The sequence below is a fragment of the Cavia porcellus genome, unplaced genomic scaffold (assembly GCF_034190915.1).
Source record: "Cavia porcellus strain 051 isolate PalLab524CR breed Dunkin Hartley unplaced genomic scaffold, mCavPor4.1 scaffold_19, whole genome shotgun sequence".
In the NCBI taxonomy this organism is placed as follows: domain Eukaryota; kingdom Metazoa; phylum Chordata; class Mammalia; order Rodentia; family Caviidae; genus Cavia; species Cavia porcellus.
This window is the reverse complement of record NW_026947502.1, coordinates 53741070-53765709: the sequence shown is the minus strand read 5'-3', so window position 1 is coordinate 53765709 and position 24640 is coordinate 53741070. Positions and strand designations below refer to the sequence as shown.

The 24640-nt window shown below is 39.8% G+C and overlaps 1 protein-coding gene across 3 annotated transcripts in view; it reads right to left on the bottom strand.

Annotated features, from left to right (window-relative positions):
- Adcy8 (adenylate cyclase 8) overlaps positions 1-24640 on the bottom strand; it is a 225732-nt gene that overhangs the window by 76501 nt on the left and 124591 nt on the right. For 2 of the 3 annotated variants that reach the window (XM_003467348.5, XM_013149932.3), the window contains exons 7-8: positions 21306-21576; positions 2413-2610 (exon numbers count right to left, since the gene is read on the bottom strand). In XM_003467348.5, coding sequence (XP_003467396.1) covers positions 2413-2610; positions 21306-21576 — 469 coding nt within the window. The remainder of the gene's footprint in view (positions 1-2412; positions 2611-21305; positions 21577-24640) is intronic. The other variant, XM_063231066.1, reaches the window with a different exon arrangement.

The window sequence follows — 24640 nt, the reverse complement described above, 5'->3', positions numbered from 1 at the left end:
GTGTTCTTTTTCCGGCTTGTTTATTCTTACTCTGAGGATTAAGCTTGGCTTAGTGTGTGTGTGTGTGTGTGTGTGTGTGTGTGTGTGTGTGTGTGTACATGCATGTATGTTTTCTATTAAACATCTCATATTGTGTTTTGAGCATCTCTTAGTGATGATGAAATATGGAGGCCAGATTTTGAGCTCTACGATCTCTGCTTGGCTTTTGGAACCTAACATTTCTCTTTGTAAGTGGAACAGTAATGTTTCTTCTAATGCCACATGGTAGCTGCACACTGATACTGTTCTGGAATTCTGGAAACCTGTGATTAAGAGTCTTGGTTTTACTTTATTAAGGATTTAGGACTCTCCTACTAAACCTCTGCCCCATATCTTTTTCTTTACCCTCATCTTGTCCAAAATTCACAAAGGAGTGGATGGACGTAGATAGTGCTGTCTTCTCCAGACACAGGGAGAACAAGTTTTGGAGGTTTCAGGCATAGCCAGTGAACTGGCTTTGGTGTCATAGTGGCCTCAGATTTCGGGGTTTCTGCTGCTAATGTGACTTTGGGTGCTGTCCATTATTATTTCTCTGTGTCTCCATTCATTGAATATACGATAAGGCTCACAGGAGCATTTTCTTCTGCTGTTTTTGTCACTTTGTATGGATATCACAGAATTAGTGTCTTGCATTTGGTAAATACTCAGTATGCTACTTATTACATATTCTCTACTCAGCAACAAGTCCCTAGTTGGAAGCTCAGAGCAAGAGTCACTAAGGAAAATCTCCATGACATGAAGGAGTGAGAGTGTTCCCATGTGCTCCATTGTTCTCACCATGGGGGAACCTGTGGCATGTGGAGCACATGTTAGGTGTTGCATAAATAAATTGCACCTCCCACAGGTGCAAGCTTGCTCTGCTATCACACGGTTGCAGATGAAATGTGGACAGTTTTAGATAAAAGACTAGCGTGCTATAAACTACTGTCCGCGTGTGTTAGTCTATTAGAGAAACAAGTACATTGTTAGCAAGATGAATAAAAAGACTTAGATTAGCTCTGGGCACAGGCATCTACATAGGCTGATTAAGAAGACTTTTATTTTTGTTTTTGTGGTACCAGGGATCAAACTCATAGCCTTGCACTTACTAGGCAAGCACTTGAGTGCTGAGCTAAATTCCAGAACCTATTGAGAAGAGTTTTGCAAAGTCATCTTCCTTATTTTCCTAGCTCTTTCGATGGAATGACTAGGAAACAAAATGCATTTAACTTGCACCTTAAATCTCTCTTTATATTGTGAAAAAGAAAAGAGCTCCACTATTTTGGGGGCATTGAGCAAGACAAAATGTTTTCGAAGTTTAATTACTTCATAGAAACAATACGTTTTGAAATGGGAATTGCAGGTGAAGGTATTAATTTTGGAGTTTGCCATCTGACTCTTTGGGAATGGTGCCTGTGCCCTGAATGTGAGTTCCCCAAACCGAGGCAAGCATCCTCTCCCAGGCAGCTGAACAAACTCACAAAACAACTGTTCACTGGAGCTTCGCAGAATATTGGATTAAACTCTTGAAATTTGCCTGAAAATTTCCTGCTGCTCTTGCCCAAGGCTCCTGCAGACAGCAAACATGTCCTGTGCTCAGTCAAAGGAGGTCTGTCAGTGGCTCTTATCAGTGCAAAGGAGTGGTCCAGCTAAGCAAAGAAAGCAACCTTTCTTGCCAGCCTTGATTGGGGCTGGCAAAAACATGGAAAAAAGTTAGAAATATACCATCACTGTATTCATCACTTCTCTTGATAAAGACATTGCTCTGGCGCCTTTTATACTAACCTGAGAAGGCATACTTATTACCCTTATTGCATGGCAAAGAATGTGTGCTCAGAGGTTACTTCACTTGTTGAAGGTCCAATAGTAAGGAAGTGGTGAAGGTGAATTCAAGCCTACTCCATAGACCCAATCTATATCCTTCTGCCTAAGCCTTGATTAGGGTTTCTGAGCCAGCAGATGACTTGGGATATTTGGATAATAGACTTGGGATATTGGATAATAGATGTCTAAACTCAAGAAAGGCAATGTTTATCACTAGTGCTTACACCAAGTTATTAGGTGCCTTTATATATTATTTCACAAAGGTTGCAAATGATGTGAATTCCCTGGAGAGCAAAGGCAAGTGGACATTTATATTAATTGACTTAATAATCTCCAAGTGGAAGATACACTTTTGATGTTGATGCTCTGACTCTGTTAACACAGGCTCTCCTTGAATGGCCTTTAGTTTACTAATGATTTTGAAAGCCAATATGGAAAGATAGCACCAAACTCAACCAAATCAAACAGCGAACAAATCCAAACCACATCCACTGGGTGCTGTCTCTGTCCCCAACAACATTTACAATCATTTACTTTAGAAAAAGAGCTAGTGTGGAGACTCAGCTCTACCTTGTGCTCCAGGCTGGAGTCTTTAAACATCAGTGAGAATGGCTTGATATGCTCTCTTCTCAATTTATCGCCACTCCGCAAGTCGATGGTATGTTCTATTCTCTTGTTAATTTCCTCAGGCCCAGACTGGACATGCAAAGCTTGTGCAAGATGGTTTGGAAGCAGATTTATTGAATTTCTTGTTAGAGCAGCCAGAGTCTAGGGGGAAAGCACATGCAAACACAATAAACCTGCGAGTCCCCTTTGGATAAAAAAAGAAATGCAATGTTTTTAGATCATGTTGCACTGCAAACAGTAATAGCATTCCATGCAGTTGTATTCAGTGAAACCTACAAAATTTGATCAGATAGAATTTGGGTCAGAGAAGCACAACCTGAGAAAGTATCACATCAAGAAGGACATGTTTCCTCCATGTAGGTGCACTGAATTCCTTTGGTTGAACCATTAGGAGAGGCACTGCCTTCAAAATGTTTAATAATAGCTCTTTCTCTAAACAGGCACGACCCAGGTATGAGAGAAAGAGAACCAAAGAAATAACAGAATGCATCCAAAAAGCCCACAAAAATGATCATCTCGCACTGAGTAGATTTCACATTTTTATGTGCGTTTGATTTGAGGGTGGCAGGGAGAGTTGGAAGTCTCTTAGCTTGCATTTTCATTTTAAGCATTCCACATAGGTCAAAAAAAGTGAAATGTGCTGAAATCTGCTCTTCGAACCTGATGAATCTTATTAAATTTTTGCACTTCACAATTATATCCCTCCCAGTGTAGCCCATTATATATCTATATATTCATATAGATGTATGTGTATAATTGTCTTTAGGCAAAAAAATGCAAGCAGTCCCAGCCTTCCATTCTTTCATAGAATTACACAGCATGAGGTAGGGGAAGGCACCACCACTGTGGCTGATAACTGGATTTTGGATACATGGATGCAGAAATTGCATTGGCTTATGAGGTCACATCAGGCCTGGCTGGGAGATGCGTCTCCTGGTGACCAACCAGCTGGCACCAACTAATGCAATGCTTATCCACACCTCCAGTTTGAGACAGTTTCATTGACAAAAAGGACCTGAAGGGAGTAGGAAGAGAAGCTTAGTCTATTTCCCTGAGACTTCCTAGAGGGGAAATAGAGGACACGATGTATCTGCTGATTGAGGAAGAGAAAGCTCCCTGCCTCTGAACACACTATGTACAATTGCTTTGCTTGGCGAGCCTGTGTGAGAACCCAGGCTAGACTAAAATGAGATTATTCAGTTACCACTTGGTAGCCTGTGAGGCAATGGAGGACCTTGGCGATCCTCCTGCCTACGTCCTTCATGGACCAATAGTCTTGATGAGATTTGTTTAGGAGCATTCATTTTATTTGAGCTGAGTCAGACCCATGGCAGGTGGGCCAGAGCTAGAGTCGGGGCTTTGACCCTTCTGGAGTCATCCAGCCCACTAGAAAATAATTCTTCCTGTGGGATTGTTGGTTCCTTCCTTTTAGCCTTCATGGGAATAGCCAATGTGATCTAAATTTGAGCTCTCTGAAGAATTCTATAGGAAGGTCTCCTCACTGGTAACATTTACAGAAACTTTCTTTTCCAGTCCCTCGATAAAGGGTGGAGTTGAGCATGCCAACAAGGTGAGTTAGCAAACTGTAAATTCTTAGGGCACTAAAATGGTTCATTTCAGCTCTAAGTACCAATGGGACTATCCCAGAGAAAAAGATCGATGTTAGGGTGAGGCATGGCAGGATGAGAGGCAAGAAGAACTGAAGCAGAGAGCAGGAAGCAGGGACCAATGTTGCGGAAAACGGGATGGTAAGATCCGCACAAGCCAGGGCTCTGGCTCCTGGGAGCAAGTGTGCCTGTGAAGTCCACAAAGCAAAAGAAGCTGGACTGGAGCCACTCGGTGGGCTTCTCTCAGGCTTCTTGGGCAGAAATTCTTTTCATGCAACTTAAAAAGTGCCAAACTGAGGCTTGGGAAGGACCCCCAGGCTGCCCTGTGTGAGTACACACTCTGGCTTGGGAGATGAGGTCTTCTGGAATAGCTATGCACTCCTGTAGCTGGGCGTCCCTAGCACTTTCTGTAGCTTTAATTTTCTTACGGGTTTCCTTCTTTGAATTAAAAGGAGCCTCCATTTTACTGACCTCTCATGCCTTCCATGGCTCTACAACCTTTAGATTTCACAGAGCAGGGGAGTCTCAAACACATCTTAATGCTGATTTTGGTAAATCACAGTAGCAGTGGCCCCCCTGAAACTGTCTCATATGGCTAACATTTCAGGACTTTTTTTTTTCCTATGGGAATGATATAATCTTAGAATATCAAATATATATAACTGACTGAATAATTCCTGACTTTGCCCTTGTATTTTCTCATACTGCTGTGAACTATCCTTACCAGGGGCTGATGTGGATCTGTAGGGAACACATGTAACCTAGGAATATATGATGTTTCCTGGTTGCCTGTGCTTGGTGATGGGCATTCATTCAGAGACCATTCCGACCGTTCCTACAGGACAGAGGTTACCTCAGCTTCTGTCAGAGCTGTGCTACTCCTCACTGAGTCCTACTAACTGGATGAATAGATGTTTCAAAGGAGAAGGGCTTGGAATCATCCTCCGTTCTTCCCTTTTAAATAGATCATATACTGAATTGGTATGTTTGCCATCTACATTGTAGGTGGGAATGTAAATGTACAATTCATAAGGGAAATCAGTACGGAGATTCCTAAGAAAAACTAAACAGAAATTTCAGTTGACCCAGCTACTTCTCTTCTGAGAATCTTCCTGAAAGAGTTAGTCTTCCTATCCCAGTGACACACGCAGACCTGTGTTTATAGCAGCACAATTCCCAACAGCTAAATTATGGAAACTGCCTATGTTCCTACAAACTGATGGACAGGTAAAGGAAATGTGGTACACCTACAAAATGGAGTACTACTCAGCTGTAAAGAATAATGAACTTGGGCCATTTGTAAGAAAATGGATATATCTTGAGACCATAATGCTAAGTGAGATGAATCATACACAAAGTTAAACATTGCTTCTTCCAGCTGTTCATCACTGTCACTAGCTTCTAGCTATTATCTGGAAAAAAGTTTGTTTCACCAAAATGTCAGTGGTATTAAGGTGGAAAAAAATCTCTTCTTGTCCAAGTAATTATTTTTACTCCATGTAATCACATTCCTAGTATTTTATGAAGGTTATCAACTCTTAGTGATTGTTTTCTTATCATCTGTGTTGCCAAGCTCACATGGCAACTAAATGTTCTCCTTGACCAGCAATCTTTCTAGCACTCACCTCACCTTTTTAGGGCCTATAAACTCAAGGAATACCCAGCATGAAATCCAGGGGGTACAAATACTGAAATCAGGAGGGGTATTGTGAAGTCACCTGCATTCATTGAACTCCCAGTGCCATGCAAGGAACGCTGTGTCTAGAGGCACAGCTACGGTGTGGGATTATTGGTGATACCCTTCTACTCTCCTCCACTGTGCAGACTGTGGTTTTTTTGTGTGTTCAGTTTAATGCTATAATTCTTGCAACACCAAAAATCCACACAGTGATGACCACAGGGATCATTTTTAAGAGGTCCTGGGAATTGTATATCATGTCTGATTTACTTATAAACTCATACTAGAATGAGCTTTTCTGAATAGAATGGACCTTTCTCTTCTGAAATTCACAACATCGGTGCTGAGTTAGATTAGATTGGGTCTAAAAATAGATTAACCATTGAATGTGATCCTAGACTTAAATCGACTTCCGCACTGCTGAGACACCTCCTTCACATAAACAATTGGCTAGAGAATAAGAAAAACAAATGATTGAAATTGAAAGAAGTGAAAAAATGCCATGATAATGTTTGATTTATAACATAATAAATACCATATACTGTATAATTGAATTTATATACTCAAATACATATTTCAGTGTATAACTGAAGTATATTTATATACAATAATAAATGTGCATACTTACCAGTATTAGTTGTATTGGAATATAAGACTGGAATATAACATTGGAGTAGCCATATTATAAATATTTCATGTCTATACTTATAAATAGTGTTATAAAATTATAAACAAATAATACAATTTACTTACTTTGGTGTCTTAGATATTTGGATATCAGAAAGCAGCAGCAGAAATGTCAAAGTTTGTGGCTGAGGTGGTCTCTCATGATTTTTTTCTTCACAAAAAGATGTGGCAGCTCCTAGATTCTGCCTAACTGAGAGCCACATTCCAGGGTGTTTTAGAAATCACTTCCTCTCTCATAGGTGTGTAAGACCTATCAAAACCCAAATGAGGACTACGGTCCATTCAGAAGCCAAGGTTCTGAAGCTATTGGGTCTTGCTTGAGAAGTTTGAGAATTCTAGTAAAGGATACAATCAAGAGGGTGGAGAGTCTTTACAAACTGCAGTCGAGTTGAGTGGGGATGTCATGTATCTCCTAAGACTTACCATTTTGTTTGGTGCATAAAATTTTCTTTTGGGTTTGTCTTTTGTCTATGCACCCACCAAGGTACTACTTGTCCCACTGGTCCTATCACAACATGGATGGACATAAACCATGATATTAATTAACCAACTTGTCACAGTGAATAAATTCTTCCCAGTGAGATTTCCAGTTAAAAACATAGACAAAGTCTGGTTTTTTTTTTTTTTTTTGAGTCAAAATATTCTAATTCTCTTATGGAATCACATTTTCCTCAAAACATGCCCTATATCATCCTTGTGGGTGCCATGAATCCACTTAGTATCTGAGGGAAAGGGCTCCATGTGCCAACTCTTTCCAACAGTGGCAGGGTGCTTCTCCTCAAGTTCTGCCTGTCAGTTTCAGAAATGTGGCTCCATGATGTCTTTCCTGCCAGTCCTTGTCCCTAGTCTCCTTGAGACTTTTTTTCTTTGTTGCCCATGGCTGTGCCAGTGCCTGATGTTTTGTAGCCACTTTACACATTTGCTGAATGAACAAATTCTTATAGTCTTCTGATGGGATTCACAGTACACATTGCGGAGGTGAAGGTACTGATAAAATTCTGCAAGAGAAAAGCTTTAAAATTCTGTGTTGTCCAAGTTTTTCGATGAGAGAACTCACCCCTCCTTTTAAATTGCTTCTGCCTGTTCAGTGTGATATTATCTAAAGAACAATGCTCTGATGCTCTTACTTGCTTTTTCTCCCATAGCTTCCTACTGGACTAGCATATGATGTCTGAACAAAAGCCCTTTATTTCCCCCCACATGGCCACCTTCTAGCATTTGACTTTTCTTCTCTGGGTGAGTGACTTTGAATTCCCCAATTAGTCCACAAGTGAGGAGACTTTTCTATATCATACAATGCTTTCCAGTTTGTCAATGCCCTGTGGGAACCACTGCAGAGAATATTGGACCCAAATGGAAATGGTATCTGACCCCATACAAGAGCCCAGACACAATCTGATCTGCTAAGCAATTATTCTGCTATTACAGTTTATACATCAGAACAACATAGCATCTGGGTGCATGTCCTGATCATATTTGAAAAACTGATTCAGACATCATCTCCTCCAGGAAGCCTACTCTAAACGTACAGTTGTCCCTTAGCACGATTGCTGGGATTATCCATGACTGATTTTCTAGCACTGGGCACATTTTTTACATTGATGAAAAGTACGTGTAAAATGAGTAACTAGATGGATGGACACAAAGATTTTCTGTAGGGCAGTGTTTCTGATCTTCTGCTACCAAAGTCCCTTTATTCTTGTTCTTTTCCAAGTGGACTCCACATTTAGAAACATTGATTATCAAGCTGTATTAAATAAAAAGTATTTTACTTTCCTGTCATTCAATGTAAATGCCTAGTTCTTTGATCAGCATGAAACAATAGCACCACCATGACTCTGATATTCCAGCCAAGAGCAAGAACCGCTTAAGACAGCCTTATGATGCTTGTCAATGTGAGTAAGATCTTATTTGGATTTTTGGAATCCAGAGATTGCTCCCCCATAACTATTTCTTATTGATGACTGCTGGGATATTAGAGACCGCAGATTAAAAAGTGGTAACCCTGAGACTTTTCTGCCCAAATCCTAGACTAGTGATGACGAACATTTTAGAGACTGAGGGTCCCAACCACAACCTCAAACTCCACTTAATTTATTGCACTGCAATTAAACCTATTGAATGTTCTACTGCAGGGGAGATTCTGGGCCAATGCTGGGGCCAGCTGGCTTATATGCTGATAGAGAGGGCTGTGTGTCTGCTGCAGCATGTGTGCCATTGGTTTGCCACCACTGTTCTAGACTAACTTTAGCATGAGTATTTCCATGAGCCAGCACACAGAGAATATTCAAGTTGTTAGTGAAGGAGGCTCATCATGTTTCAGCCTCCCTAGGAGGTAGATGTAGCAGTCTTGAGATTTAGCTGTAGGCACCTGTGATTGTGGTTTTACCATGTGGGCTACTCATTGCTGATGTGGGAAGGACCTACACGGGATGCTAAATTCAGTGGCATAGGACATAGCTGTGGGGCTTCCTACTCTAATGGATAGAGGCTGTTTATTCCAGGTCCAGAGTACTGAGGTCTAGACTCAGAAGTAGGAGGGCAGATGACATCTTTAATGTGTTCCTGGCAGCATTTCCTGTCCCTAACTTGGTGGCACCTTTAGGTACAATTCAAACTTGCTCCTTGTGGGGTTTAGATTGTGGGAAAGATGAAGATCCCACCTTTTAGTCTTTATATGACTTTCCAAGTCCTAGAGGACACAGCAGAAGCACTAAGCTTAAACTGGCGCATCCCATCTGTATATGTAGAACTATTTGTTTCTTTACTGTTCAGTAAAACCCCAATCCAACCATCAGCAGAGAAGATTTCTGCTTTGAAAAAGGTCATTCTGTGTTCTTTTTGTGACAAATTATAATCATATATAATTATGGGCTACTCAGTGATGCTATGTTATATGCATATATTAGAATAATTCAATCAAGCTAATTTTACATATTCATTATCTTAAATACTGTCACTTACTCTGTAAAGAAAGCTTGCTTCTTAGGACAGATTCAAGATAAGATAGTCTACAATGATTTCTATTTAGGATCTCAGGAAAAATGCCTGATTTTTTTTTTTTTTTTTTTTTTTTTTTTAAAGAGACAGGTTTATCTCAAGCCTGGGACTGGGGGTCAGCGATTTTCTTCAACACAAGATATAATCATTTTCTGTAACAATGTGAAGGATCATTTGGATAAACAATGACTTGGGTGATTCTTGGGGAAATACTCACATGGGACTTCTCAGAACCTATGCATAACAATTTGTAGCAAGTTGGACCATTCCCCAAGAAGCAAGGCAAGACATTAGCTGCAACTGCCCTGTCTGTATGAAGAGAAATTAAAATGTCACATCCAGATTTCCTGTTTGCTGCACTTTAAAGATAGGAATTCTATTTACTTTTTTCTTCTTTGGGTATTTTTGTTGACATCATGTATTTTTCAAATGCAGCAAAGGAGTATCTAATGAGACCATACTGTGGCAGGAAGTCTATAGAATTCTGCCTGGAAAGAGGTTTTAAGTAATTTTCATAATAGTTTTGTAGCTTCTAGCCCAGGAAATAAAATAACAAGGGTCAGGATATCCCTCCGACTGGAAATAAAATAACAAGGATCAGGATATCCCTCTGACTGCTGGTATAATAGACTATTTTCTAACAAGCCTGTTGGAGGATGCCACCATGACTCTGTAGCTTGGTTTCCGTCTCCAAACATGAACAAAAAGTGTAAGTCAGTGGGGATCATTGTTGCTTCCCACCTGACAGCAGGACTGGGAACACCAAACATTACATTTGACAGGGATTAAAAGAGCTGTGAAATACTTTGATTAGCATTGGGCACTTTGTGTTCTCAAATTTCACCTCTCAGTGATGAAAGAAACAAAGCAATATTGTCAGGGAAATCCTAGTTAGGGCCAATTTCACATTTCCTGGTTCGCTATTCATTTGAACCCCATCATCTCATTCTTGACCATTTAACATTAGTAAATTGAATCAATAGAACAGCTTATTCGTTTTGGGTTTGAGGACTATTTAAACATGGTACTAGACTGTTTTCTATTAAATGTCTCACACTTTGCTTCATCTCATCCTACTGGGATGGGGGATCATGGCTTGGAGCACAGGCATGTGGAGCCTTATTGGGCTCACCAGGTGTGACATGGACAGGGGGTCATCTATGCTCAACTTCCAGTCCTGACTAGCCAGAGCTCTCTGGAGAGGAAGACTCAGCAACTAGAGGAAGAACTGCTAATTCCTAGGATTTTGTTCCCAACCCTTACCTCAGCAAGGTTACTGAGGAGCAAATTTTCTAATGCTGATTTTCTAACATTGATTCTGTGTGGCCCAAGACTTCCTGACCACTTCACCCTCAAGGTGTTCCTTGGTTGTTGAGTACTTTGGATTCTTCAGAAAGAAGATCGTAATCTCAGTTGGGAAAATGTGATTGTCCTTGAGTCTTTAAGCACTTGGGCCATTTTAAAAAGTTGTAAAACTTATTGGATTGGCTGAAACAGAACTTGACACATCCACTTAGACATGGCTACTTTGAAACTACAAGATTGGAAATCGTCAGGTGACATTTTCACATTTAGATCATTACATTCCTAAAATGTGTGGAAGAGATTTGCAAATCCCAGTCCTGACTCCATCTTGGGGCCTGGGTGATATAAACATAGGGTGAAGATCTGACCTAGGGAGGAAATCAGGCTCCCTGCTTTCTATGGACTCATGGGGAGAGAGAAGCCGAAACATCAGTGGTTTACAAGAACAAAGAATAGGTGTGACTCAGGAAATCTTATCACTGAAGTGCCTGAGCCAAAATCTCATGGACTGTGGCTGAAGAGGTGACCACTGTCCCACTGACTTTGGGTAACCTTGGGCCCACAGCCTGGAATATTTTAACTCAGGAAGTAAGTAAGCAAATATATCACATCTATCAGGTCTTACGTTATTTAGCTACTTATGAACATCAAAGATGCAGGATTTTCAGAAACATCAGTGCCTGAAGTCCATGGAAGTGTAGTTGTGTCTTTGTATCTACGTTTTCCTAATAGAAATGTGGAGAAATTTATATTACAAGATTCATCTAAACTTTTAACTCTTTTGTAGTTCAGAAATAACTCTCTCCCTTGGTACATGATGATCCAGATCTGACATATCCCTCAAAGAATCATAGGTTGGAGGCTTGGCTTCCTGTGTAGCAATATTAGAGGTGAGTCTTTTGGAAGATGTGTGTATCACAAGGGGCTTAACTATGTGAGTGGATTAATCCCTGGGCTGATTCATAATTTAATGGCTTATTGGAAGGTGATGAAATTTAGGAGATGGGACCCAGTGGAAGGAAGTAGCTCATGGGGTCATGCCCTTAGGACAATATATTGTCTCAGCTTGCCTGTCTGTCTGTCTGCTGTCTGTCTCTTTGCTTCCTGGCTTCCGTGAAGTAGCCAGCTGTCCTATGCTATGATGCTTCTGCTTTGCCACAGTCTTAAAAATGAGCTAACCAATCATGAATTGAAACCTCTAACACTTTAGCCAAAATAAATCCTTCTTAAATTAAGATGTTTTTCTCAGGTATCCTGTCACAGTGCCAGAAAGCAGACTCACACAGCATGTGAGAGAAATATTGTACCTTTAGTTGATGATAAATTGCTCAGGTTTGTTGTTGGACTTCTATCAGGATGAGTTTTTTCAGACTATTATTACCCAATAAAATAATAAAATTTAGTTTTTCATGATTTTCTTAATACTCTTCCGAAGGACATGTACATTATGAAATCTGAAGAATCCATTCCCTGTTAGTGCTTTCCAGTTGTGATAGGTTGGACAAAATTAAGAAAAAAAAGGAGCAACCCGTTACAGTCACCCTGTGACATATCTTGGAGTGTGTGGCTTTGATTATATCTTTTAACCTTTCTAACACAAACTTTTCTATTGTAATTGTCTAATTTTTTCTGGGATTTTATCATCCTGTGTGGGGTTTTTTTTTGCATTTGTCATTCAGAATCTGAATCCTGAGTGGGCTGAAGCATACTTGATGGGTCCAAAGCCCTAGCATTTCACAAGCTGAAGAGACTCCTTGAGGGACTGAGCTTAATATAAAAGCCACAGAATGGGAGAAACATTACCAAATCTAGTCATTCATAACCTGGGCTTCACAATAGTAGTCTGAGGATTCTAGACAGGTGAGAGAACTTTTCAAAAACATTCCACCAGGATTGGACACTTCCCCTCGATAAGCCACTGCAATTCCTTTCTAACACCAGGGAAGGTAAACTTCGACACCCACACAAATAGCTAAGATGAGGGTGTTCAAAACAACAAAAATATTAAGTGTCTTTGCTGTGGTTTGGATTAACTTAACTGAGAGGGATGACACCCCTTGTTTTATGCACAGCAGTAACCCTGATAGGTCACAATGCCTGGGTCAAATTACTGTAAAAAGTGTAAGAAATGACTATTCACATGAAATGCAACTTTGCTTGGAAAAAAAAGCACACATAGATGTCAACTGCACTAGATCAAAACCACGGAAGATGTCTTGGGTGCTGAAAAGAAAGGAACACTCATTAATGCTGCTCACTGAAGAGATGGTACAGTGGTTGACTATAGCCCAGTCATCCACAAAGTGGGCACCAAGGTTATCGTAAAGTAATACCCAATCCTTTGCCTTCAAATTGGGAGAATGAGGAAAGGAAAAGAGGCCATATTTTTGCTATTTCTCTTTCTCATTATTTTCACCTGTTTTTAAAATATCATGCATTTACTATTGTATATCTAAAATACTGCATAAGCATTTGTTGACTTATGTTTGTCAGACTACAATTTTAGGGTGTGCAAACAACTCGTCAATTCCTGGTAAAAAAAAGAGCCTAGCTAGTTTTAGAAAAATTTCACTCAATTATTATTCTGCAGTCACCTCAGGCCATATGTCACATGCTTGCCAACCAAAATGTACATTCTGAGATCCATAATTCAACAGGAGCCTCATTTACCTTTATCTCTTCCACCGGAGTTTATCTCAGGAACTTCAGAGACAGGAAGGATAATTAGCCAAAGTTAATAGATTTCATTGCCTACTTAATCCATTCAATACTCTCTGGATGACTTCAAATTCACTTGTTTTTTGGAACAGAGTGAAAGGCCAGATGCCTCTAACAACTTCCCCAACTGAACTGAGCTGCTGTGTTAGGAGGCAGTGGAGAGGTGTCAGGGAAAGACATATATGACAAGATGGAATCAGCCTGACTTGGGGACATTTCTAAAGTCTTCCCCATCCTCCAGTCTAAGCTTGCTGATGTCCGGCGAGCATCGAAACAGAATCTAGTGCTGAGGATCGTTAAAAATGAATGGAGAAAAATTCGCCTCTGATTTTCAGCATACCAATATTGAAGGTGGTCAGTTAGATATAAGGTAGCTTATCATAGAAGCAGTAATCTCTGAAAACACACCTTCCTTTTAAAGACCAATATCCAATATTTCAGCTGTTTCCAGGGAGTAGAAATTTCAGGTTAAATTTTTTTTGTGTGAGGAAAGAAAAGCTCGAGTTTTGGTCTTGAGCAGTAGGAAGTAAGCTAAGAAAGTGGGCCTGCTCTTCTCCTTTCTGGGCCTCTTTCCCTCATTCCTAGCTTCACTCCTAGTGTAAATTTCAGGTCAAATTTCACTTACTTGGAAAAGTATTCCTTGATGCCTTTGGGTCCAGCCTCTACTACATCGTGCTGCTATAATCTTTGCAGTGTTTACACTGAGCCTGTTGGCTTGTTAGCAACACCTATGGATTTCAAGCTCTTGAGCCCTTGACCCCACCTTCCTTGCCTGTCCCCGACACTAGCACCTTATCTGCAAATTGAAGTTGCTCAATAAGCAGCTAACAAATCAATGGTTAGGTGAGTCAGTGAACATAGCATCTTGGTGGGACTGACTTACCCTGCTTGAACAGCAGAAGTAAAATGAATTAGAAGTAAAATTAAATGCAATGAGTTCTTTTTCTTTTGGGACTTGTGTATGCAAAAAAGGGGCCTTAGTTTCTATCCCAATTTAAAGCTGAAGAAACAAGAAGGAAAAACTAAATCCTAGGGATCAATGTTACTTGACAAGGAAACACAATTATCATGTTGAAAACAGGTCTTGAAAGACGCAAAGTGTGAGGGTGCTTATAACAATGTTCAGATGCTTATTATCAAAACTCAATTAGCCAGAATGTTGAGAAAATGGCATTTCATTCCTTGAGGGCTTATCTTAGATTCTTTCATAATATTTTGCTTTGATTCCTACTGAATTTGATTTTTAAGGTTTAAGACTTTGGTAGGATAACAATTTAAGCCCAACTTTTGTAGACAGTGGGTGTTCCCACCCCTTGCTGGTGAGTCCTTTGCTGTGGTTGGAAGGCAGGGTGCTGAAGGAGATGTAGCTCACTTTGTACTCACAGAGTCCAGAGTAGGTCGTGGGTGGAGACAGTGAAGGAGTGGAGGCAGAAGTAAGAGAGATTATCGAGTAGTCAGGTCTGCTCTTATTGTTGTGCCAGTAAGAGCGCTATGCTGCAACGGGCAAAGTGATTCCTCATGGTCTTTTGACAACAGAAAAGCCAGGTTTGTAATTCAGTTCATTATTCTAGATTTCAATTTGGCTGTTCCCATCAGTGATCAAAAATTTGGGACACACAGAGATTTAACGCAAGATCACAAAACTTATAGCCTACAGGGCCTATGAGGAACCTGAGAGTCAGCACTGGGTCTACATGAAGGTTCCAATCAGATCAGGATATAGATGATAATTCTTGTTCTTCCAATAGATGCAGAGAACAAAACCTAAGAGGACTGCTGACTGGGACCAGTGGTGACACAGTAACCTAAACATCCTGGCTGTTAGCCCAGGCTGCTTCTGTCTCCTTTTCTCCAGGTCTCAGAATTCTCTAGTTTGAGTGGAACTAAATCAAGTGGTTGATTGCCTCATCACTAGGCAGAGAGGAGATAATGCCTAGCTCTGCTTATTTCCATGCAAACAATCATCATGATAGGACACTCAGGTAGCGAACAGCAGCTGGTAGGATGAGACTGCCTTGTTCTGGCTGGAGAGGATTATGGTCAATTTCTGGAGCTATCACAAAAATTTCTAAATAGCCCTGGTGAGCCAGTGACACATATATTTTGGGGGAGGGGAGAATATACACACATACCACACAATCACACATATGCATTTACACACACATGCCACACATATACACATGGCACACTTGCATACATAAGGAAAGCCACATACAGACACATATACCACATGCACATGGCTCAGTCAAAAACAGGGTAGAAAGTAGAAACCCAGAATATATTCAGACCATGGAGAGCAAAGCTTATGGGATGATAAAAGGTGGACAAGTTTTGGAGTCAGGTATAATTTGGCTCTAATCCCAGTTATTACTGACTACATGACCTCTAGATGGTCTCTTAGAATGACAGTTTTTCTATTTGTGAAATGGGTGAGTTACCCTTACTCAGTAAGTTGGTATGTAGTTAAAGGGAATAAATATGCATGATGCCTTCACTGTGGCACCTGATCCAAAGTTTCTCTGTCTCTATCTCTGTCTCTGTCTCTCTCTCTCTGTCTCTGTCTCCGTCTCTCTCTCTCTGTCTCTGTCTCCGTCTCTCTCTCTCTGTCTCTGTCTCCGTCTCTCTCTCTGTCTCTGTCTCCGTCTCTCTCTCTCTGTCTCTGTCTCCGTCTCTCTCTCTCTGTCTCTGTCTCCGTCTCTCTCTCTCTGTCTCTCTCTCTCTCTCTCTCTCTCTCTCTCTCTCTCTCTCTCTCTCTCTCTCTCCAGTAGTGACCTTACTTATATGGCAGGTAATGAAGCACTTGTTTTCTGTGTTTTTTGGTATGGAAATCTTTTTAAAAATTTCATTTTGTTTATAATCTTCAGCAGTGTACAGGTTAACTTCATGTTAATGAGTTATGTAAAAAATGACTGAAAATATATTAAGGAATCAAAAATTTGCTTTTCTCCATGTAACTCTTGAAAAAATCCTGGTGGAGCAGTAAACCAGTGGACTCTGAGAAGGATGGAGAGGGGCATCATGCTCCACACAGGAGCTTTGTTTCTAAAGGAGTGGCTCCATCTCTCTGGCATCCCATTTGTCATAAAAATCTGATTAAAACAACTAATAATATAGAGGTCACATGATAACTTTAAAGCTGTTTAAAAGCCTCAGTCCTGGTTATCCCTTTGTAAGTCATGTCTCTAAGATGGACTTTATCTGATGAGTGCACTTTTGTCCTCTACAATGAATTCCACAGAAGATAAACAGGGTCTAAATCAGACCACACCCTTATCCTGCTTAAACCTTATCATTCCCTTGCTATAAGACACATACTCAAGAAATCTTGCAAAGCCAATCTACTGTCTGCTTCAGCATGTACCTTGTGATGCCTCTGTTTTCTCTGTTTACCCGATGCTTAGGACTTTTACTCTTCTCACACATTAAACTTCTTTTTTCTGCCTTAGCTGTTTACTATGTTTGAGATGCTCTTAGCCTGGTTGTTTTCAGGCAGGGTCTTTTCTGCACTGTAATCTTCAAAGAAGCTTTTTCTGACAATCCTATCTGCAGGGTTTCTATCTGCACAATCTCTATTTCCTTCATAGCTGTCACATGTTTTTGTTAATTGCCTATGTTTCCCACTCATTTAAAATTTAAGCTCCTAAAGGACAAGGACCAGAGCTTTCATTTCATTGCTGGATTCTCAATATCTAGAAAAAATTGAGTACCCATTAAATCATTATGCGACTGAATGATCAAGCCCAGACATGGGTTTTAGTGAAAGAATGCACCATAGGAGCAAGATATAATCTTTAATATGAGGACCTTTTCCGATAATCTTTTTTCAGCCCTAATTTTGCTTTTATTCTGAGTGATCCTAAGAAGATACCTTAAATTTCTGGATATTCTATCCCAAGTATTAAAAATTTCCCTTTTGTTCTACTTCAATTGCCCTCATTTACTTTTGCAATCTTAAATTGCAATAGTCTGTTTGTGATTCTAAACTTTTTGTCTTCTAGTTTTTTCACTTTTGTTTGACTTGGAAGCTTGGACATGGGAAGCCTCACTGGTAACTGAGCCCAGGTTCACGGAACCAAGACACCACGGCAACAGGCAGAGCCTCGCCCATGCCAGGAGTGAGAAATGCAACATGCACTGCTCAGGGTATCCCATAGCAAGTAGGACACCCAAACTCAGACCAGCAATTCCAACGTACAGTGAGAGAGACACAGGGGCAGGAAGCTGCACAACATCAAGATGAAGGGAGTGTAGCGAGGCACAGGTAGAGCCTAGAAGATTCCCTGAAGCGGTCAGAATAATTCTTAGCATCTTTTCTTGTTGCCATGCCAGTGAGGTGGGTGGAAGGGAGAAAATGCAGGAGTGAGGCCCAGCTTTTCTTGGAAACCCAGAGCCTTCTTTCATCAGCTGTCACAACCTGGCTCCTGACTGCACCATCTCACCGAATCTGCATCATTCCAAAGATACTCTTCAATCTGATTTTAATGGGCAGTTTTAAGTCTTTATCTTACTGAGTTTCTTGGCTACAGCTGACTTTGTTGAGAGTCCCCACATTCTCAAAACACTCTGGTCTCTAGGTCTGCGGTACCATGTCTCCAAGTTTTAGTCTATTTGGCTTCTGTATCCCTACCCATGAGTCCTTACTCTCTTTTACGTTTCACTTGGTGTTCCCCAAGGTCTGCCCTGTGTCTTCTCTCTTCCTGCCTTTACACGTTGTCTACAGTGATTTCTCACTCTTTTACTTCTTCTAGCACTTGAATCTGGATAAGCAGGCCAAGATCCAGTTCTTGTATGACCAAGTATATTCAGCAGCTGGCTGGATGTCTCTCCCCAGATGCCTCATTGGTATCTCACACCAACATGTCCTGAACTGAATTCCTAGTCTTCTCTTTCCAGTCTTCTTCATTCTAGTATTGCCTATCTCAGTTCACAATTCTGTCATCCACCCAGATACCCAAGCATGAAACCTGTATGCGAAATCTGACTGGTTTATCTTTCTCACCACCCATAATTATATTTCAGTTATTCATTCAACAAATTTTAATCAAGCTATGTGATTTATCAGATATTATTCTTTTTTATTTTGGTTACCAGGGATTGAACTCATGAGCGAAATCCCTAGCCCCTATCAGATTATTCTAATTAAAGCTTAAACTATATAGGTGCAATTCCTGTCTTCATGAAGCATACAAAGTACTGGTTATTCTTACCTCTAAAATGTTTCTTTTCTTCATTCCACCTGCTAATTCTTTTTAAAATAACAGTAGTTACTGTTAAATAGAGGCTCAGCTAGTCCTTATTGAATGAATGCATAAGTTGTAACTACTTGAACATGTGCTTTATAGATAGCTTAGGATAGATGACATAGATGACACAAAAATACAATGTCATTAAAATATTTCTAAGCATACATGATGAAACAATGGAAGCCAAAACATCTGGCCAATTGAGCTGGAAAATCCCCAATGAATCATTAGTATATTTTTATCTGTGTTATGCAAACACTCAGATGGTCTGTGGAATTGACTGGGTATTTTGACGTAGCGCAGGCTCAGACAGACCAGTCTTGAGCTCTTTTAGGGAAGCACTACATTGCACATATGGCTCACTGACTTCTAGAATTAAACCTAAGTACAAACCCTGCATGGTCATGATCCTTTTAATCTGCTCAATCATTTCCAAAATGTTATTATTTTGGGCTACGTGGCTATTTATCAGTATCAGCACACACTCACTGACTTTTAAATCTAAAAACATAAAAGTGAATTAAGGTTATTGCTGCAAAAGATGGCACAGATGGTTATTTCCAGGCAAAATAGCTGGCATATTTAAATATATGATATGTTTAAAAACCAGTAATTACAATCTTCGACTAATACTGCACAGTCTGAAATAACTGTTTGGTGACATCAGTAGATATGTTTAGAAAAGTAGCAAAGAAATATTTCCATTGTTATTATAAAATGTTATCACATTAATCAATCTTGAAATTGAACCAAGCATCTCTGTCTCCTTTTTAGTTCTTAGCAGTAGCGAGGTCAGGTGTGACTGAGATTAGAATAAGAAATTATCCCAATTCTCACAAGCAGTTGTAATGGAGAGGCTTTTCCAAAAGGGTGGGGGGAAGCAAAATAGCCAAAAGAAGAACTTTACACATAATGATGAGGCATTCAGGGTGAAGCATGCACCTTTTTCTCTCTAATAACTAACAATAATTAATAATAAATAGACAAAGTAGAAAGTGCACAGTCAACTGGCCTTTTACTCTCTTTGGGAAGCAGTTAAAATCTTCATTGTATATAATAGCAAAGTAGGCCATGCACACTGATTCAGGGATGGAAAGAAGTAGGCACTGAAGTCAGTGATGACTTGTGTGGAAAGTTAAACATGCATAAAGGAGTAGCAAGGCCTGAGGGTAGACTTCTTCACGGAGGGAGGGCTAGGCTTAACCTGCAGTCTCCCCTAGTGGCCCCTGGCAAATGCATTGCCTTGTAGAGCCTTCCCATAGAACTGGAAGAGAATTGCAGTTGACCTGGCCCCAAGTGCCCCACCAGTCTTTCAAATGCAGAAGAAAAAAATGCTTCTAGCAGTTTAAGCTTTCTACTTTAAATGTCTTTAAACAGACAGATGCTTCTTAGCTACAAGTTAATGAAAAATGTTCAGGTCTACGGATGTAAAAAATTTCCCTTTCTATGCTTCATAAAATTCCAAACACTATTGTTTGGTTTCCTTAGTTCATAGTGCTCTCAGCTTCTTCTTGGCTCTGGAGCACATTGAAAGGCATTGTCAGCTAAATCTTAAATATTAGATTTATTCACTCATTTCTTTAAAAAAAAGCTCAGTGGAGTCACATCATGAATGAATTCAGCCACAAGTGCTTTGTCTAAATTGTTAAAAACAGAATCCACATCAGAGCAACTGATTTGCTAATGCTTTGAAAAGACATTCTAGTGGCATGAGTGCCTGCCTGGCAAGTGCGGGTTGTGAGTTCAATCATGGTACCGCAAAAAAAAAAAAAAAAGAAAAGACATTCTAAACAAGACAGAACCCATTTCTTCACCGCAAAAAAAAAAAAAAAAGAAAAGACATTCTAAACAAGACAGAACCCATTTCTTCATTTTGGTGGTCTTCCTTGCTCGATCTCGATCCCAGTTTTCTAGTGCCTCTAGAGGTATAAGGATCTCATTCAGTTTAAGGCAATCTGGCATTTGGAAAAATATTTCTTAACAATAATTTGATTATTAGTGATTTACCCCTTACGTACTGACCTTGTACCCCTGTCCTTCATATAAGATGCAAATCGAAGTACATAAAAGTAGAATTATGCTGCTGATTGATCTGAAATTGTGTGCTACTCTTGAGCTCCCTTACTCTTCCTTTGAGCATCACTTGTTGCTGCTTTTACAGTCCCAAATCAGGGGTTCCCTACCGGTTTTGAATTTCAGAGGGTAATTCAGAACTTCTTACTGTAACTGCAGAGGAAAGGGTTATTCTCATGTACTTGACTGTCCTCTTTAGTTTAATTGCATCAGTTATATCTTTTCGAGTATGTGTGATTTTTTTTTGCTAAAATTACAAGTCAGCTTCACATAACATTTATTTTCAGCTAGGTTAAAAAAGAAAGAAAGAAAAAGGAGAGTAGTGTCAGGAATTCACTGGCATTTCTGCCTGAAATTGCACACATAGGTTAATTCTTTCCTGAGGAGATAAGTTTGATCATTTCCAATTATGGTGCTCAGTGGAGAAAAGGTTAAAAATGAAATCAGTTTTCCCCAGGCATCTGAGTTGGAGATGAACTCAGGCATGCATTTGCAACTAACCAGAAAAAGGAAGTCAAGACTTACATTCTGCTTTCCCACGATGTTATCAAAGGGCAATTCTGGGCTCCAGGATCCTTCTGTGAAGGTTGCACCACTGTTTCTCCTGTCTGAGGAGCTCACGGATTCCTTGACGATGTCTTCCGGCAAGGACAGCAGACTTTCCTCAGGTTGCTTAATTAAATAGGTTTCTATGTTGTGCTTCCTCAAGAATTCATTCCTCTCTTTCCCATGACCCTCTTCCACATTATAGTCACCATTGAGGCAGTCCAGAGTGGCTTTGGAAATGTGAATCCTCCTGTGTGCACAGAGTATAGGTCATTACACACTTCTGCTGTTGCCTGTAATTGGCTACTGCTGTCTGTTTGTCCAGGGTAAAGCCATCATCAGGGCTGCATATGGGATACTGTTATGATACATACACAGAGTCAGCACGTGTCTATCTAAATGTGGAAAGAATAAAGAAAAGACCAGTACGAACATAAATTCATGGGTGAGATGTCACTAACTTTATTTTCCAGGACATTGCAGGCAATTAATGACATCTAAGCACTACTTTTGACTTTTCTTACAATTTTCAGCATTTTAAAGCATCAGTAATTTTTTCAGGAATGTTGATTACATTGGAAAAATGAGTGATATAAGTGTTTCTGAAGCCCAGAGGCAATTATTGTCAAATCACCATGCAACAATAGTTCTTTTTACTCTCTTGGAACTTTTTCTAATATTTCATTTTTCATATATTCATGCCTATGTTCTCCAATATGTTTAGAATCATCTTAAAACAAGGGCAAGTTTAATAGGCTCATAGGGCCACATTGAATGTCCTTTGGAAAACTATAGTTAGATACAATTTCCCCAAAAACATGCATATTGCAAGGAGCAGAGAACAAAGCTATGGATATATACAGTCTGGCAGCTGGCTAGGATGATCCACGAGTTAAGTAACTCATTGCTGCAGAACTGTTTGCCAATGTAGCTCCTAAACCAAGCTTCATTTTTAAGCGATATAATATACGATCAAACTTGATTAATGGAAACTTACACAGTAGTTCCTGTGGGGAAGAATTTTGTGGTTTTCACAGTTAGGTGACTTGTGCTGTGTTGTGGGGTGATGAAACTGGCAAGTAGAAATGAACATGGACTGTGTTTCTAGATGGCCTCCCTTTAACCCTAATTCTATTCCTCGGGAGGTGAGAGACCTTGGACAAATTATTTAATCCTTGTGACTTTTTTTTTTCTCATCCATAAAAATGTGAAAATAGCATTACCTATCTCAAGGTCATGGTAAGTATTACAAGGGGGAATTTGTGTTAAACAGTCAAAATAGTGCATGGTGCTCTGTAAAGGTTATAAATGCAAATACTTAAATTATTAGGAGTATACCCTAAAGAATATGCCATGTGGGTTGAATGACTATCATATGTCCCGTGTCTCCTCGAGGCTCGCAGGAGATGGTCCAGTTTCAGGGTGAGGCCTTTGGAGCCTCTGTTCTCTCACTCTGTCATGTCAAGCTCATTTTCTAATTTTCCTTCATTATGGTGCCCCATGCTGTCTTTAGTTATTCATACAATGGGTTTTCTTCAATCCAGCATACTATTGCATGCTAACTGATAGTTTCCTACTGCCTGGTTCAGTTTAAAGTCACTCATGCAAGCCAACTTTAATACACTTGTAGATAGATGAAGAGATAAGATAGATGCTTCATTCTTTGCTTGGCTTTTGTGACTTTAGAAACAATATTTCCAGAGAAAGGATGAAGGCAAGTTTTAATTTTTTAAGTGGTATTTCCAAATGCTTTGCACTTCTAGTATATCTCTGCTCCCCCTTTACCCTCCTAACCCATTTGCTTACAGAGAGGATAGTTTGTTGTAAAGGATATGTAAAGAAACCAAAACTCTCAATACATTTCTGATCAATTAAGACACATTTTCTACATCTTCCAAACTATTATCCTCATATGTATCGATTTCAGTGCAAGTTTCCCATTATTAAAAATAAATGTGTGAAAGATGTTAGAATTGTTTTGAAAAATAAATGCAGGATATTCTTATGATGCTTCTGCAATATGTAGGAACTCAACAGTGTTCATGTGAAAGAATGAAAACTCATTTGATCTTCCTTGAAGTAGAAACAACTGTCTATTTCAACCTCAAGCTCTGAACTAGGTTTTAGAGATTTGCTTTCCCCTAGAATATATGAAATTCTTAGAAGGATTTGATAAAGTTTGATGAGTGATTTTCTTTTAAAGTAAAGAAGTTGAATATCAATCTTGTTTGGCATTTTGATTTCTGCATTTCGTTATTCTGCTACCGGTGTTGGGGGACTAATATTTGCATATACTAAGTCAGTACCATGTTTTTGGAAATAAAAGACACTTTTGACTTCACTTCTGACTTATTCTTCAGTTGAAGTTCTAATCAATATACACTGAATTGTTTGGGTAGGAGCTGGGCATTAGCTGTATCTGTCCGTCCTTGCTACTGCTCGGAGCTTCAGGGTGTGGCATTTGCAGAGATGACAGTCTGGTGGTTGTATTTTTCCTTTAAGGAAATGAATGAGTTCTCAGAAAATAGTGTCATATATCAGAAAATGTCAGGGAAGCTTGACATTTGTGATAATTTTAAATGCCAGGATACAGTAATGATAGGATAGTAAATAAAAACTAGCTGTGCACTGCTTATCTTACTTCACTGTTATTTTGCAATCAGAGGTGTTTCCGTATACTGGCTTCATGGACTAGCTCATATAATTTTTATTCTCCCAACAGCCCTAGGTGGTAGGCCTGGCTCTCTCTCCCTCCCTCTCTCTGTCTCTATCTCTCTTATTTTTCTTCTTCTGGTGATGAAACTGGCCTAGGAACAAGGAGTACATGTCTGGTCCAAAGTTCTATCAGAGGCTGATAGCCTGGCTGAACTGAGACAAGGATTATTACTTTTAGGATTTTTCTAAGACTCTCCATAGATCACATAGTAACTCCTGCAACCACAATCACAATTCATATCTACTAAGCACAGAACAAAGAACTTTATAGGCATTATCTAACTTAACAAAAGCTCAACAGCAGTGGTCTTTGAAGTGTGGTACTGGTGCAGGGGGCTAGTGTCTGGGTAAATGAGCTGGGAAAGCAGGCATGATCTCTTAATTACAAAATCTCAGGACACTTGTGTAAAGCAATTCCCAATGTCCTGTGCACAGACTTCTTGTGAGAACGTAAGTAGGTTCCCACCAGGATGGCCTTAGACTGGACACCACCATGAGAAATATAAAAAAAGGACAGCAGGTATGAAAGTTCCACTCCTTCCTCTTCATGATGACCCAGGCTTTCTCTATGGAATGTATGTATTTTTCCCCCTAACTTT